This window comes from Gekko japonicus, unplaced genomic scaffold (assembly GCF_001447785.1).
Source record: "Gekko japonicus isolate JY-2015 unplaced genomic scaffold, Gekko_japonicus_V1.1 scaffold2220, whole genome shotgun sequence".
Lineage (NCBI taxonomy): Eukaryota > Metazoa > Chordata > Lepidosauria > Squamata > Gekkonidae > Gekko > Gekko japonicus.
In genome coordinates, this window is record NW_015163671.1 from 67,880 (window position 1) to 86,065 (window position 18,186).

Consider the following 18,186-nt stretch of genomic DNA (forward strand, 5'->3'; position numbering starts at 1 on the left):
GGAAGGAGGAAGGAGGTTAATGTGGTGATGTGACGGCACAGGCCAAAGTTGTTCCAGATGCTATAAGCAAAACTGACTTTAGAACATAATCTGTATTACTAGTTTCTATAATCTGGAGACTGGACTCCCAATTATTTTTCTGTCCCAACTGATAACATATCAGGTTCCTGGGAGTATGAAGAAAGACAAATAACTGTTTTACACTATATTGTCTGATGCTGAGATCCGGCTATGGCTGGATGCAGAGACAGGTTTTCTTTTAGTAATTCAGGACAATTTTGATCAGCTGGACAAAATTCAACACAAACAGTGGTTTCCATAGGATTTTGAGGCTCATTTCCCATATTTTAGCAGTTTGTTTACACACAGAATTGAGGGCTACTCTACACGTTACAAAATTCCTACACCAGAGAACTTGTATGTAAGAAGTAATGCATTACACATATATGCATTGTACCATAAGATGACCCTACATATGTGTATGTCATTACAATATATGAACAATGCTGTCCTAAAACTACTTTCCTAGGAGTAAGCCTGATTATATAGACCTGAATATGATTCGAGTAGACCTGCTTGGGATTGATCTCTAAGTAGCCTTATTAAGCAAAGTACACAGTAAGTAATTTATATCTACAAAATAAGTGTAGAAAGCTACTGAATCTAATTGGTAGTTGGTTCCCTTGATTACTGAGAAGATGATTTACAAATATTTCTATGTTTCTGTTTTGAATTTTACAATTAGCTTTCACAAGCTAACAAAGAGTGCCATTTTACATCTTTCATGGCAGGTCTTCTGAAATTTGCAAATGACAAAAATATGATTGGAAACAAGTTTCAGTCTATTTCACTGGGTCAAGGTCAAGGACCAATAGCAGCAAAAATGATTAAACAAGGAATGGAGGAAGGAACCTGGGTTTGTTTACAAAACTGCCACCTTGCTGTCTCCTGGATGCCAATGCTAGAGAAAATATGTGAAGACTTTAACAGTGACACGTGCCACCCCATTTTCAGGCTCTGGCTGACTAGTTATCCATCACCAAAGGTAATTATAATTCCACAGATACCTTAAAGGTAAACAATAGTTGTATTCTATAGTATTTTATTTTTACGTTATAGTCTGCCTTTCTCACTGAGATTCAAAGCAGATTAGACTGTGTAAATCAATGCAATCAATAGGATGAGACCGCTAATGAGCAATGTAATAGAACTAGGCTAAAACAAAACATCCCTATTATGATTTGATATGCAACAATATGGTATGATATGATAAGTAATACAGAAAATGGTATTACATGAATATAAAAACAAAGCAGTGAAAGTAGGATAATACATACAGCAGACAAATAATACATACTATACATGGTTATATAGTGTTGGCAGAGTGGTTAACACAGCAACGGTGCACAACCTGATTAAAGAGTAGATAAAGGTGTATTTTGGAATTAATATACTTGATAGGAAAGCGGAGAGACAGAGATAGGCTCCAAACTACATCTCTAGCTGAGAGAAAAAGGGTAAGACTGAGTGCAGCACTTCCAAGAAGAAGGGGGAAATCGCCTTAAGAGTAGCAATCTGGAGACAGATAAGGAATGACACTTAACAAGAGCCCCCTGTAGGGTCTTCTTCTCTTTTTCTTTGTATACCAGACATTGCCTTCCCAACATAGAGTTCCTATTCCTTTTATAAAAGCACTTTCCTGAGCCATTTTGTTATAATATAACCCTATTAAGGTAAAGGTAAAGGTTCCCTTGCTCGAAAGCCAGTCGAATCCGACTCTAGGGTTGCGGTGCTCATCTCCGTTTCAAAGCCGAAGAGCCAGTACTGTCCGAAGACGTTTCCGTGGTCATGTGGCCGGCATGACTAAACACCAAGGCGCATGGAACGCTGTTACCTTCCCACCGAAGTGGTACCTATTTATCTACCGTACTTGCAATTTCTTGCTTTTGCTCATAAAAATGTTCTCCTGAACAATTCTGTTATACATTGTTTGCCGAATGACAGAAGCATGGGAATCCTCCTGTCTACTTCAAGCAGGCCATTGAAGAAAGTGGGAGGGGGGGACAAAAAAGAATACACATGCATGTATATAAGTAGTGGTTGGTCTTGCCCATTTATATGGTGGCACCCACTTAAGGCCCTAATCAGATGCATGAAGCTGTTGTGGTGGAGCCCAGCAGGAAAGGTGTTCCTGTAAATAAGATTCAAGGCCATGAAGGGCTTTGTATGCCACAGCTAGTACCTTGAATTGAACTCTGTAACTGATGGACAGCCAGTGAAGTTAATTGCAGAATGGGTTTAGTGTGCATGTTTCAACTAGCTCCCAACAATAACCAAGCTGTGGCATTCTGTATCAACTAGAGTCTCAGAGCTGGCTTCAAAGGCAGGCCCACGTAGAGTGCATTACAATAGTCTAATCTCGTGCTACTATGGCATGGATCCATACAGCTAGATCAACTGAGTTAAGACAGAGGGCCATGAAGTTGGAAGAAAGGCTTGTTTGCAGCTTCATTTACTTGATTCTCCAGCAGTAATGCTAGATCCAGTATAACCTCTAGGCTCTTAACCAAATCAGCAAGGGTCAGTTGAACCCCACCAAAGGTGGAATGCACAGTGTCCTTCAAGACCTCAAGCTTTCCAACTAGCATTATTTCCATCTTGTCAGGGTTCAGTTTCAATTAATTCACTCTTAGCCATTTAACATCAGGCAGTGACACAGGAACTCTACTGCATCACCAGGAAATTTGGACAGAGAGATGTAGAGCTGGGTGTCATAAACATATAGATGACACCCAATTCCAAAGCTATGAATGATTTATCCTAAGGATTGTTTTATAAGTGCACTATACAATTGGGGTCTATTCAGACAAACAGTCTTAATCTTTAAAGTGTCTAAGGCTGCAATCCTAAAGGATTAAGCCCTATTGAATAACATGGGATTTACTTTTGCGTAAACCTACTTATGATTGCTCTTACAATGTCACAATGGTATTTTGCATTTTTCCTAAAAATATAAAAATAACCGTAAACCTCTTTGTTGTATAAATGATAATTAAGAACAGGAATCTTCTAATGCAGTACTGTTTGCCATTTTATTTTGTCTAGTTTCCAGTAACTATCCTACAAAATGGTGTAAAGATGACAAATGAGCCTCCTACAGGTCTTCGATTAAACTTGCTTCAATCTTACATGTCTGACCCTATTTCTGATCCCAGTTTTTTTGCTGGGTGCCCTGGAAAGGAACTGGTAATTTTCTCTCAACAATTTTTATGTGATGATTAATTAGTATTAGTCGTGGGTTTGATTGGTAAAGATTCTGATCTAAGATGTGACCTTAAATGGAAGTGTGATATTTCACATGGATATCAAAACACATTGTGTAGTTTAGCTCTTTAAATGCTTTCCTGGAAGTAAATAACTTATTCTAGGTAACTCTAAAATGGGGCACATAATACCCACCCTGGGCCGTTTTTGCTATGGAGAAATGGTGTGGGGAAGGCAGGAACCCCTCCTCCACCCATGCTGAGGTCCTGAGCGGAACCAGGCCCTCAAGGGGTTTAAAAATGATGTTCTCCACAGCTACGGTGTGTTTTCAAGGGGACCTAGACCCAACTAGTTGAAAAATGCATTGTGTAATTTGGCTAGGATTGCCAGCTCCAGTTGGCAACCATATGCAGCCTAATTGTTCCAATGAATCAATACAAAGAATTTCCATATGTGGGCACATAACTGGTGTATGAAAAGATAGGGGACAACTCTTGTAACCAACAAACTGAGACATTGAGCATAGAGTCTGTAGTACTGATGGTGGAGGGACTAATGAGTTATATAAGTAATCTACCAGATAACCCCAGGTACTGTGCTGTATCTAGCAACCCAGTTCCACAGATGGTAGAGGTTTTCACAGCCTAGAGTCTTGCACTATGGTATGTAGCCTCTCCCATTGGCAGAATACTCCTTTCACTGAAGGAAAGCTCCACTGTCAGTGAAATGGTGTCATTGGAGACAGCCCATTGTATAGTGAAGATATTGTGAAAGATATAATGTATCCAGTTACTTAAAGATAGATATGCTTCCTTCAGTGCAATTTCCCTTTTCCTTTTTCCATTTTGGTGAACTAATTATTTGCTTTCTCCCCCCCCCCCCCCAAAAAAAAAAAAAGAGATGGGAGAAGCTGCTGTTTGGAGTTTGCTTTTTTCATGCCCTTGTTCAGGAGAGAAAGAAATTTGGGCCTCTTGGATGGAATATTCCATATGGATTTAATGAGTCAGATTTGCGTATCAGTGTAAGACAGCTGCAGGTAAATTATGTATTTTTCTATAACAGACTTCAAAGTGTGGTAGAGGGTCATAAACTGTAAGCCCAGTTTTATGAATTGATGCGTGATCATAACAATTCATATGACTGCGTGTTAGGATTCAAATGTTGGTACAGATTCTCATCTGGCTGTCTTGCACAGGCAATGAGACCTGACTCCAGCCTCTGCATTGGTTTGGCAAGTGCTGTTTAAGGCTGCTATGCTGTTGATGGCTGGCAGTCTCTATGCGGCACAGCTGTGGTGTATAGAAAGCTTACAGTGGCTTGTGGATGAGGTTACAATGGTCCCTTGTGCAGGATCCTAATGACTTTCGGAGCAGCACCAAAACTCCCGGTAGCTGGAGCAAATCCAAGTAAATCAGTTGGATCATGGGATATACAGTTTTCAGCAACTCCCTGTGGGCATTCAGCCAATGATTAGCTAAATGAACTAAATCATTACTTGAAATTAAACGAAATTGAGAAACTGAATTCAGCATAGTCCTCAGAATGCATATAAAAATCTTATAAAATATAGGGAATGCTCTGCTGGGGTGTGGATTTCAAGGTGAAATTGTATTAGTAAAGTTAATAATATTAGAAAAAGGAGCCTGTTTCTTGATTGTTCATTTTCACATTTAATACCATAACTTGACAACTGCAGCAACACCAAGCCATAGTATGATTTGAACTCTTTTAAATCTACTGTTTCATTTTCTATTTCAGTTGTTCATAAATGAATATGAGCACGTCCCATTTGAAGCAATATCTTATCTTACGGGGGAATGTAACTATGGAGGAAGAGTGACAGATGATTGGGACAGGCGGCTACTGCTGACTATGCTTGCTGACTTTTACAGCCCAAATATAATTGAAGATGCTCATTACAAATTTTCTCCTAGTGGCAACTACTATGCCCCACCAAGGAGCACCTATGATGAATATATTGAGTTTATTAAGGTACCAACTTGCCTCTTTTATTCAAAGAACATACTGGAAATAACACGACATGAACACAGTTGAATCAGATTTCTGTGTGCACATTTTTTCATTAACAACTAGCCATATGGAGATTTTAAAGTTCTGAATAAAATACATTGTTAAGCACATTTCTGTCTTAACAAATAGAAAGCTGATTCCAACCTAGAAACTGCTAAGAGACAGTGATCCATGTTGATTCACTACATATATTTAGTTTAAATGTCTGATTTCATCCATAATCAGGAAGGAATGTCAGAAGCAGTTAACAGTGACTGTTGGTGGTGGAAAGTGGCATCAAGTAACAGCTGACTTAAGGCAACCCCCAAAGGGTTTTCAAGGCAAGAGGCAGTCAGAGGTGGTTTGCCGTTGCCTGCCTCTGCATCGCGACCCTGGTATTCCTTGGAGGTCGCCATCCAAATACTAGCCAGGGCCAACTCTGCATGGCTTCCGAAATTGCTGACAAGATTGGGCTAGCCTGGGCTAGGCAGGGGATATATACCTCTTACAGTCTGAACCTGTGCATGCTTGATTGGAAAGGAGTCTCACTGTTTTCATTGGGGGCTGTTCCCATGTAGGTATGCACAGGATTGCACCTTGAGCCATGCAATTGTTTTTGCTGTTTTATACATCAGACTTTTCCTACTTCTTCTGGATCGTCAATCCACTGGATCTCAAATGTTATATACCTCCTCCAAAGTGCTCAACATCTCTATTTACGTACTTTATTTATTTATAGTCTACCTTTCTCACAGACACTTGAAGCTTCACATACAGTTATCTCTCAATGTTGTTATCTCTGTACTGCCTATGGGAAGCTTCAGGCTGTAAAATGGAAACTTGCCTAGGGTTGCCTAGTGAGCTTACAACAAAGGTCCACAGTTTAGCCTTTTAGCCTCTAGGCTACATTACTTGAATACAGGAGCATCTCAGATCTGTGAAGCAGAGTAATGAGAGCAGGTTTAACTCAGCCAAAGATGCGTGTCCCTATGCTTTACAGATCAAAAGACCTTTTGGCCATTAGACTCCCTTGTTTTCGGTAGCCACCCAAGATGGACATTGAAGGAACAGAGCCAGATGAAAAAGAAAGAGATGGATGTCATAAGAATTGACATCTTGTGTACTAATTTACCTGGGATGGTAGCTGTTTCTCCCCTTTTCACTCTCCCATTCAATGCAAACAGAATCACCTCAACAAATAGCTGCCACGCCTGTCATTGCACCAGTTTTGGTTAAAAGTTATTAGACTTCTTTGTTTAGCCTTTTCTGACCCACTTTGTGAAGTTGGTGTGTTTTGTTTTAGAATCTGCCTTTTAGTCAACAGCCAGAGATATTTGGATTGCATGAAAACGTAGATATCTCAAAGGATCTCCAGCAAACAAAAATCCTTTTTGAATCTCTGCTACTAACGCTAGGAGGGAGTACACAAGGCGGATCCTCAGGCAGTTCGGACAGCACTTTGTATGAAATTGCAGATGACATCCTGAGCAAGGTAATAAAACCAGATTCATTATTTTATTTATTTACTTATTCAATTTGTACCCCACCCTCCCCACGAGCAGGCAATAATTAATTAATTATTGTATGAAAACACGAGAAATTATTCCGTTAGTGCTAATTTGGTTCCATTTTGTATTATTTCATACTTCCAAGGGTATACTGGCTTTTTAATTTCCAGGGAAATGTCCCTATAGACCCACTGGCCACCAGGATGAAACAGAACCAAGCACCAGCAACTCTACTGATGCCTTGGATGCTGCTTGGCTCAGACCCTTCAGGAGCAATGATAATCGGTGTATACTCACCACTTGTGTCTACTGCTAGTTTGTGGAAGGAGCCAATGCCTATTGTTGATGTTGCTGGGCTGCACTGCATGGGCCTCTTAGCTGGCCTTGCTCCTGGGCTACCAATTTAGCATACCTCCCACCCTTTCCTTCCCCATCCAGAGGCTGCGACTTTGCAGGATGACTTTCCTTGGGAGAAAAAGACTATAAATGATAATTATTGCATAGTGTTCAGACTGAACAGGTATTAGGGGAGTGCTGAAGCAAGTAGGCAAGTACTAGATTCTGAAGCAAGTGCTGAAGCAAGTAGGCAGCTAAATCAGTCCAGTCCCTCAAAATTTATCATCTCAAAACGGCTGCCTCCTAGATCCTTTTTTCTAGACACAAACAGGTTTCAGCCCCACACTGGAACTGCAAGATGCCCTCCTGGTTCATACCTCCCTGTCAGGATAACCACTTTGTATAATACAACAGCAGGACTCACAGCATTGTTCTTCGTTGTCTCCTTTGTTGCCACACTTCTCTGTGCATCTGTGGGACAAAAGTAGCAAGAGACAAATCAAACTTGTTTACATCAGAACAGGCATGATGCTTTGTGTCATTTTGAACAGCAGGCTAGTATGCTTCATTTACTTCTAGATAGACACTTTGGTTTGTTATTTCAAGTGGCAGTCCCAAAGAGGATCACGATTCTTTACAATGTGTGTCCAAATAATGAGAGACATAACAGGAAACATAGTACCTCTTCGATGAACTACGAACAAACTCCAAAAGTGGAGCTATGTTCAGAGACAGAACCTGGGTAAGGTACAGGTTGACCAGCTATTCTTGGTATACTTTCGAGAAAACAACTGTTTCAAACATATCTTTATTTAAATATTATTTTACCATGTTCTCCTATTCAGCTAAATTGTTCATATTTGAGTCATTTAGTTTATTCAGTTTGCTTTTAATGTTAATTTTGAATTATTATGAATTAAAGTCTGATTTACATTGCCAAATGGAAGCAAATATATCAAACTTTCTAGCTTCCAAAGGATTTTGACATTGAAGCTTCACTACTTAAATATCCAGTGAGATACGAAGAGAGTATGAACACTGTGCTGGTACAAGAGATGGAGCGCTTTAACAAGTAAGGGAATGATTATTTTTAAAATTATTATGATTATGATGTATTTTGGTCATTCTCTTTTGTCAATTGGCAGACATTCATCTCGTATGGATTTTATATTGTGAGAACACATTTGTGTTATTGGCAGAAACTAAACTGGATTAGAGCACGAGGTAGTAGTTGCCAGTCTTCCAGTAATATAGAGGCACATTAACAGACTGAGGGGAAAGGATTACTAGGAAAGGAAGCACATGTTAAAAAAGGGACAAATGACCCAAGAATACCAGAGAATTATCCTTCCAAAGTTTAGCAGCAAGGGTAGAAATCTAAGAACAGGATTAATTGTTCTCTTTTTACACTGGAGAAAACAGCAAGTAGTCCCATAGATTCACATTCCTAAAGGAGGAATTAAGAAACGAGAGAAAATTTAATCAGCTTGTTTTATATCATAGGTTATATAATTGAAAATATCTAGATAAATGATCAGGGCTTTTTTCTGGGGGAATGCGCTGGAACAGAGTTCTAGGACCTCTTTAACAAAATTCTTTTAAAAATGTTTACAAGTTCATGAGTTTTCAGTATACAGACTGAAAACTTCATTTCCCTCTTGAGTGTTCTGGCACTTTTTTTGTTTTTAACCCAGGGTCTGATGTAGATGTGATAGGCAATCTGTGTGCAGGAAGTTACTATGAATATGGGGGTAAAGTATCATTTGAATAGTAGTCTACTATTTAAAATACTATTAATCTTACAGAAGCAGGTTACACAGTTGTTGTGTGGCCATCTTAATATTATTTTCTGAGATTAGTAGATAGTAAGTGAAATCCTGCCCTGCCCTGGATAGCCCAGGCTAGCACAGTCTTGTCAGATGTTGGAAACTAAGCAGGGTCAGCCCTAGCTAGGGTTACCATCCCCTGATGGGTGGGGTTCCCTTGCTTTCAGGGCTTCCAATCAGCCACTCGCCAGCTGGCTGGGGGGGCAAGCCCCACTCCTGAAGAGCCCTGGCGTGCCCGGTGTATCTGGTGCGATGCCGTCACCCGGAGGTGCTATCATGTGGGGGACACTCTAGCATTTTGGTAAAAACTCTATGGTGACCATAGAGGCCCCCCTCCAAATGCTAGAATGTCCCCTGAATGACATGCTCAGCGCGATGATGTCACTTCTGGGTGATGTTATTGCAGCATGTGCGCTTTGTGTGCGCATGAGAAGACCCCAGGATCCAGGCTGGAGCCCCCCACTGGGACCCTAGTAAGACCTGGCAACCCTAGCCCTAGTTAGTTATTGGATGGGAGAACTCCAAGGAATACCAGGGTTGTAACGCAGAGGCAGGCAATGGCAAACCACTTCTAAACATCTCCTACCCTGAAAACTCTACAGGTTGCCATAAGTCAGCTGTGACTTCATGGCATTTTCCACCACCAAGGGAAATCCTGAACAAAGTTACACTCCATTGAAGTCAAGAAGGCTGTAACTCTGCTTAGGATTGCACTGCATGTCTTGTAAGTCATTTAAAACTGTTGTTTTACTGATCTCTGCCCATTTCTGCACATTTAGTTTGATACGAACCATACGTACTACTTTGATGAATTTAAAGAAAGCCATTAGAGGACTGGTTGTGATGGATTCTGAGCTAGAGGCACTTTGTGCCAGTCTTCTTATTGGAAAAGTTGCAGAGAACTGGGCTAAGCGTTCATACCCAAGCCTGAAACCATTGGGGAGTTATATCTTGGATTTCCTAGCTAGGCTGAAATTTTTACAGGTAATGCAAGAAAGATTGTGTTACAAATTATTGTGAGTTCCTGATTACTAAATTGCATTAATAATATCTTTATGAAATTTATCTTGAACTAGCATTATTTTGTAAAACATGATCATTTAAAGCTAGCATTTTAAAATATATTTTTATATTCGTCTTCCAAGGATTGGTATGAATCTGGGAAGCCCTGTGTGTTTTGGCTGTCAGGATTCTTTTTTACACAAGCATTTTTAACTGGTGCCATGCAGAATTATGCCCGGAAATACACCATCCCCATTGATCTACTGGGATATCAATTTCAGGTACCGTTAGACTGTGAAGGCTACATTTTATGAAGTAGGACACTGATTTACCGGCAGAATGTATTGGTGGGCTCTTGTTTTCATAGATAGACTTTTGCATCGACACCTGTTATGATAAGACATACTGCTTGAACCAAAGGAGCTTTGACTCTCAAAAGCTTATGTCCTGGAAGTCTTGTTGGTCTTAAAGGTGCTACTGGACTCTTTGACTGCAGACCAACGTGGCTGTCCTCTGAAAATGCTTTAACAAAGTATTTAAATTAGTGTGTGCATGTGTATATATCTATATTAGGGTTGCCAAATCGTTCTTACCTCGCGGTGGGGGGCTCCCGTTCGGTGTCTTGAGTGTGCGCGCTTTGCGCACGCGCGCCGCATGCACGTCACCCAGATGTGACGTGATGACGCCAGGCATGCTGGGGGCGGGGCCACAGCCATTTGTGGGGAAAACATAGAGTTTTCCCCTCAAATGGCTGTGGCCCCGCCCCCAGCGTGCCTGGCGTCATCACGTCACATCCGGGTGACGTGCACGCCGGGGTGGGGTTCCCCCCGGGGCCCGATTCCACAGCGGCAGAAATCGGGCCTCCAAAGCTGGGGAAAATCCGCCCCCCGGGGGGAATTGGCAGCCCTAATCTATATAGTTGGGGGGATGGTATATGTTTCTGCAAACTCAGGGTAAAGCCCCAGGTTTGCAAAAAATAAAAAAGCATGATAGGTAAAAGAGCAATTATTGGGGGTCAACCTCCACCTCAAATAAGCAAGTGTATAAACAGTACCCTGCTGAATCAGGGCAGTGATTCGCAGGACATATAGGGAAAGACATTCCCCTAATGTTGCTTCCTAAAACTGATATTTGGAATTTACTGTTTCTGGATGTGGAGGTTCTCGGTAGTTCTTTGTAGTCATCCTGGGAAGTAGCAATATATGTGCTTGTGTAGGCATCATTTTTTTTTTAAAAAGGTGACGTTTGACTTCATAGCAACCCAAGATGCTTCATGGAAATGTGAAAAAGTTGGGAGACAGGCATTCAGCCAGAGGAGGGGACACCAGGCAAGCAGCTAGGGGGAGGGAACCAGGCACTTGGGCAGATGAGTGGAGGTGACTGTGTGGGGTATGGAAAATAGGCAGTTGGCTAACGGGACAGGAGGTGGAATGAACAATTGATAGTGGAGAACAGGGGAATCAGAGCCACTTCAAGAGGGGAGGTAGTGCGGGGTTAGCTGTGGGGGGATAGGATTTCCTGATCCTATGAGTCCACAGGGGTCCCTGTGTGCATCAGTGTGTTGGTATACATGCAGAGCTGTAATTATTGTTGCTGTTGTGTTGATGAGCCTTTGGATCATCAGTTTCTCTGCATGGATTATCTAGGCCACTTTTGAAGGTGTAGCAATGTAGGGGAAAATATTGTCTAGTACACCTTGACTGAAGATACAGCCACTTTTCAGTAGCAATTTGCATTGGTGTGACAGCTGAATAACATGATGCTGCTCTGAAACAAATTGCTGTGGGATTGATGGCAGTCAGACATTGCTTTCTCCAGCACAGTTAGAGGAAGGGTGCTGAGCCCCTCCCCCCCACACACACCTTCTTCATAAGATCTCCCTGTACAATTTTCCCTTCAGATATCTATGTGAAGTAGGTTGTAAGTCACAGTAGCTCATACTGAAATTAATGTTGTTAGTCTTCAAGGTACAACTGGACTTTTATTTTATTTTGCTCCACATAGTGAAATTTCTCAAATGTGGATTCTCCCCCCTTTTACAGAGAGGGGTGTCACAGAGAATCATAGACCAGCACAGTTAGAGGAAGGGTGCTGAGCCCCTCCCCCCCACACACACCTTCTTCATAAGATCTCCCTGTACAATTTTCCCTTCAGATATCTATGTGAAGTAGGTTGTAAGTCACAGTAGCTCATACTGAAATTAATGTTGTTAGTCTTCAAGGTACAACTGGACTTTTATTTTATTTTGCTCCACATAGTGAAATTTCTCAAATGTGGATTCTCCCCCCTTTTACAGAGAGGGGTGTCACAGAGAATCATAGAATCATAGAGTTGGAAGGGACCTCCAGGATCATCTAGTCCAACCCCCTGCACAATGCAGGAAATTCACAAATACCTCCCCCCACCCCACCCCCTTGTTCCACACCCAGAACATGATAAAAAACCTCAGGCTCTCCAGCCAAATTGACCTGGAGAAAAGTTGCTTCCTGACCCCAAAGCATTTCCCTGGGTGTGTAAGAAAGGGCCCAAATAACTAAGCACTGATGCAGCCCTTCCTGCCCTCCTTCCCATGATCTGCCTAAGTTCACAGAATCTGCATGGCTGTCAGATGGGCCATTGAAAACCTCCAAAAAAGGAGAGCCCACCTCCTTCCAAAGAAGCCTGTTCCACTGAGGAACCACTCTGTCAGGAAGTTCTTCCTAATGTTTAGTCGAAAAACTCTTCCAATTTAATTTCAGCCCATTGGTTCTAGTCCAACCTTCTGGGGCAACAGAAAACAACCCCGTACCATCCTCTATATGACAGCCCTTCAAGTACTTGAAGATGGTGATCATATAACCTCTCAGTCGTCTCCTCTCCAGGCTAAGCATACCCAGCTCCTTCAACCTTTCCTCATAGGACTTGGTTTCCAGACCCCTCACCATTGTCATTGCACTCCTTAAATTGTTGCCCTTCTTAAATTGTGGTGCCCCAAACTGAATACAATACTCTAGGTGAGTTCTAACCTGAGCAGTGTAAAGTGGTACCATCACTTCACGTGATCTGGACACTATACTTCTGTTGATATAGCCCAAAATCACATTCGCTTTTTTAGCTATGGCATCCCATTGCTGACTCATGTTCAGTGTATGGTCTACTATGACCCCTAGATCCTTTTTGCACATACTACCGCCAAGACAAGTCTCCCCCTAACTAAATGCAGAACTTTACATTTATCCCCATTGAAATTAATTTTATTTGTTTATTTGTCAAGATCATCCTGTATCCTGACTCTTGTCTTCTACCGTATTTGTTACCCCTCCCAATTTAGTATCATCTGCAAGTTTAATAAGCATTCCCTCCATTCTTCATCCAAACCATTTATAAAGATGTTGAACAAAACAGGTCCCAGGACAGATCCTTGAGACATTCCACTTGTCGCCTCTCTCCAAGAGGATGAAGAACCATTCACAAGCACTCTTTGGGTGCGATCTGTCAACTAGTTACAGATCCACCTAACAGTCATAGGGTCCAAACCACATTTTACCAACTTGTCAACAAGAATATTATGTGGAACCTTATCAAAAACCTTACTGATATCAAGATAAACGATGTCTACGGCATTCCGCTGTTGCAGCAAGGTAGTAACATTAAAATACCTTGAGATTGTATTTTACAGTAAGAAGATTGTTAATTCATGCTTTTTAAACCTAAACCCATTATTTCAGACTGTGGATTTGAACGAAACTTACTTTGGTGTAATCATTCCCATCTGGGGAGAGTGATTATGATCAAGGGTTTCTGTATAGACTGCTAGTTCTGTTAGGGTACCGTGCACAGGAAAAAATCCCACACCTAGTACCCAAGTATGCATATGTAGAGTTTCCTGCTGGGACAAAGCTACATTTATACCATAACAAACATTTTGTTTTTTATCAGCTCTGATAGCACTAGTCAGCTGTTTGGGGATAGAGGTTTTTGATTCCAGGCTTGTAATTCCCCACTCCTCCTTAACGGGTGATCAGCGCTGTCAAACCTAACAGCACTAACTGTCTATTAAATGGAGTGATCCTCATATTTGTGCTGTAGTATACAGAATTAATATGGGGAAAGTTAAGATATAAAGCAAAACTGCTTTGGAAAAAGGCTAATTAATTCTGTTTCATTCAGGTTATTCCTCAGGATACTGCAAATGCTGCTCCAGCAGACGGTGTTTTTGTCAATGGACTATTTTTAGATGGAGCTCGCTGGGATAGAAAAAAGTCAGTAATTCAGTAAATGTGCTTGTTATTGTCATCTATGCTGTTCCCTGTGTTTCCTACATACCAATATACAGCTTCTTACAGTATTTTGACATCTTTTTAGTACATTTACAGCTATAATACTGTATCACTTTCTCTAACAAAAATGAAAAATAATGTGGATATATTACACGCAGTTTATCAAAACGTGTGTTAATCTTCTTTATAGGCAAATTTGGAAAACTGGGCAATCTTTTCTAACAGTTGTGAAATTCACACAACATATTATACAAGTATCACTTCCTGAAAAAAACCTGATCTTTCACCTAATGTCATCTGGAGCTGTTTCCCTGCTAATTTGAATGACTAAACAATGCATAAACTGTTTTGCTTGTGAAGACTGATTTTCTTCATGCGCATGCAGGAGCTCCCTTAGCACATCAGAACTAGGGCTGCCAAGTCGCCCCGGGGGGCGGGGAAAACCCCGCCCCAGAGGCCCATTCCCCGACGCCGGGGAATCGGGCCCCGGGGGGAACCCCGCCCCAGTCCCCGCCCCCAACGTGCCCGGCGTCATAACGTCAGTTCCTAGTGACGTGCATGCGGGGGGCGCGCACCGGGAGCCAGCCAGGAGTCCCCCGCGGAGGAGGTATGTGCCACTTGGCAACCCTAATCAGAACTTATAGAACTCTGCACTAGGACAATTGTTTTAATGTTAGATGAAAGTTCAGATTCATGCCTCCAGAAGAAATGGCTTCAGATTGTGACCGTAACATCTGCTATGAATGCACAAGAGTAATTTATTCTTGATACCTGGAAGCAACTGTACAATGCTCCCAACTTCATTTTAACTTAACCACTTCCTTTCTTCACATTTTTTCTTTCAATCCACTTATTTCTTAATTCTTCAGATTTTCATGTATTATCATATGCAGATATCTATGGTATTATCATGAGCTCATTTTTCACAGTTTTTTCCTTTCTTTAATCAGAGGACTTTTAGCTGAACAATATCCTAAAATACTCTTCGACATGATGCCAATTATTTGGATAAAACCAAGTAAGTATTGCTGGATCTTTGGCAAATATTTGCTAGAAATATTCTAGAAAATTCATCTCACCATTTTCCCCACAAGAACACAGAAGATTCTATTAATTTTAAATTGTATTTTAAATTTAGCTTGCTTTCTTGCAGCTGTTGTCCAAATTACTTTTCAGAAATCATTTAAGCCATAGAAGTTTAATGTATTTTAATGTTATTATTTGACATAGATGGCAAATACAACTCGGAGAGCGAATTCATTCTTTCTCTGCTAACACGCCTCATGTTAATTTCACTAGAAATAACTTTTAAAATTTATTTTAAAGTTGGTCCACAGAGAAACTATGGGAGAAATCTTTTTCATTTGCCAAATCATAAAAAAGAATGGTGGTGTCCCCCCTCAAGTTTTTCCTTTCTTAGTCAATCTTTTCTATATGATCAAAACATAGTAATCAAGATCAGTCTGTTATAATTCAAGTACAACATTTCTAGGTGTGTGAAATAATGAAAAGCAAAGAATTCTGTGCTATTGAAGCTATATATCTATTTCTTCTGAAACAGCAGACCGTTAGCTAGAATATGTTTTTATCCAAGGTCTAGAGTTTAAAGGTTAGATGTGTAGAGTTCTGGCACATTACAAATTCCATATATCTATTTTTTCTGAAACAGCAGACTGTTAGCTAGAATATGTTTTTATCTAAGGTCTAGAGTTTAAAGGTTAAATGTGTAGAGTTCTGGCACATTACAAATTCTTAATTGGTTAAATGAGCCTAGTTGTAATTGGGTTCTGTGGATACAGATAAGTCACATATCTAGGAACTGGCTTCCAATGTACACTAAACCAGATAGTGTGCAAATATCCAGCATTGCAGCAAAATTATTTTAGCACATATCTTAAAATTATTTTAGCACATATCTTAAATTGTAGTGCCTTTTTCCTATTTAGAAGATAAAGTTTGGAAATCATGCATTACAGCTCATAAATATGAGCATTTACTTTAGTTCCAGTCAAGAAGCTCCTTACACATGTAGGCGCTTAGACATGTGCATGAGCTTCCATATGATCAAAGGTTCTACTTACAATTCATTATCAGAGGCACAATAGCTGAGCAGTATCTCTCCACTGGTTGAGCCCTGTCACCTTTTCCATTTGCCCCTTCTCCCTCTGACACTATCTAGCCCTCTTCCCTTTTCACCGCAGCCTTGTCTTACTTGGCTTTCTTCATGCAGATCCAACAATCCCTGACTCGCCTTTTTCCAGAGTCAAAGGGGTCCTTCTTCCTTGTTGCACCATAGGAAAAGTTGTTAGAAGCCAACCATATGTGCTGTCTTTGTTGCCGAACTCTTGTCATTTTAAGACTACAGATGGAGAAGGGAATTTTCCTTCAGTTAACAAGAAACGTCCTCCACTGTCAAAACTGACATGATAACTAAACTACAATCTTATTCCTGACATGCTAAATTTGCAAGTGTTGGAAAATAATTTTTCACAGGGGGTAGCATTCAAACATTTCATCTCCCACATGCAGTCTGAAACAATACATCTGGCAACAGATGCCTCATGTGGTGGTGGTGGTGCTGCCTGGTTTTGTCTGTCTGTGTATGTACTGTTCAGATTGACTTAAACTGATCATGATCTGTATATCTAGTACTGCTCGTATCGCGATAGCCTTGAGCAGAAAATAAAATTATAAAATAAGATAATGGCTTACTTAGTATATTCATCTGTTGTTTAATTATTGCCCCCATAAATTTTGCCATGGAGGGAGTAACAAAATCATTTATATCCAATAGTGTGATCTGAATATTTAAGTAAAGTTAAACCATGAGATTTCTGTGGTGTCTACTAAATTAAAACATATTAGAGTTAGTATTACAGTTATTTAAACAGTATCCTATATTTTTACTACAATATAATAAATTTTACATCTTGTCTTTTGAAGCAAAAAAATCAGACATAAAGAAGACAAATGCCTATGTCTGCCCACTCTACAAGACAAGCGAGCGTAAAGGAGTTCTTTCAACCACAGGACATTCCACTAACTTTGTCATCGCATTAATGCTAGAAACCAATAAACCCGTACAGCATTGGATTAAGCGAGGTGTCGCTCTCCTCTGCCAACTGGATGACTAATTCTGTTGAATTCAGAATCAGATCTGGCAAGAATGACTGTATTCTTCCCCTAAGCAAGGAACTTTGGTATAGACTTTGATAGATTTGGACTGTTGAATCATTCTGACCTCTAAGATGTAACATTTGACTGCAAATAATTAAATATCATTGCTATTTTCTGTGTAATGTACACATTTCCTTTTTGCTTTTTATATAATAATAGTGTCAAATGTCAGTGTACAATATGACATTGAATATATTATCATTCCGAAGTTGCTGCATTGTCACATTCCCACTGCCGGTAGCCGTGGTGTCTAGAGTCCACTAGGGAGCGCCCCTCCCGCAGGGGAGGTTTGGGGCCAGCAGCGGGGAAGGGCATGCGGACGAGACCACAGGAAAGTCTTTCAAGGTATGAAGAGGAAGGAAGGCCTCAGACCAGGGGCGCACTTCAGAGCAGTTGCACCACCGTTCTTGGCCCCTCAGAGGTTTGACTGCCTCTCCTTCGCCAGCCCTTTCTCTGTGTGTGTGCCTCCTGACGTTTTCCCTCTCTCTCTGTTTCCGTCTCACAGACCTCCTCCGGTTCCTCCCTGGCCCCCTTCCTCTCTTCCTTTTATTGCTTTCCTTATTCCCCGCTCCACCCTTATGTCGGTAGCCACGCCCTCTTTCAAAGGGAGTGACGCTGCCCCACCCTTGTTTTTTCCTCTTCCCGTTTCGGGCTCCTGGGGCTGTTCCCCCCTCGACATTGTGGTCCTCCTCGGCTCCCTGTTCAGCCCTCAGTAGCTGCCGCTCTGCTCTGGCACGGCTGAGTGGGCTCCGCCTTCCCGATGCTGCTCCCAGCTTCCCTGTCTCCTGCCTCTCGTCCCGCTGC

At 41.1% G+C, this 18,186-nt stretch overlaps 1 protein-coding gene across 1 annotated transcript in view; it reads left to right on the forward strand.

Annotated features, from left to right (window-relative positions):
- DNAH12 (dynein, axonemal, heavy chain 12) overlaps window positions 1–17,339 on the forward strand; it is a gene marked incomplete at its 5' end in the record, with an annotated part of 84,400 nt that extends 67,061 nt beyond the window's left edge. The window contains 11 exons of the mRNA XM_015407751.1: window positions 792–1,045; window positions 3,106–3,246; window positions 4,163–4,300; window positions 5,023–5,256; window positions 6,578–6,766; window positions 8,087–8,190; window positions 9,724–9,928; window positions 10,090–10,227; window positions 14,096–14,187; window positions 15,156–15,223; window positions 17,149–17,339. Coding sequence (XP_015263237.1) covers window positions 792–1,045; window positions 3,106–3,246; window positions 4,163–4,300; window positions 5,023–5,256; window positions 6,578–6,766; window positions 8,087–8,190; window positions 9,724–9,928; window positions 10,090–10,227; window positions 14,096–14,187; window positions 15,156–15,223; window positions 17,149–17,339 — 1,754 coding nt within the window. The remainder of the gene's footprint in view (window positions 1–791; window positions 1,046–3,105; window positions 3,247–4,162; window positions 4,301–5,022; window positions 5,257–6,577; window positions 6,767–8,086; window positions 8,191–9,723; window positions 9,929–10,089; window positions 10,228–14,095; window positions 14,188–15,155; window positions 15,224–17,148) is intronic.
- Between the last annotated feature and the right edge of the window lie 847 nt (window positions 17,340–18,186).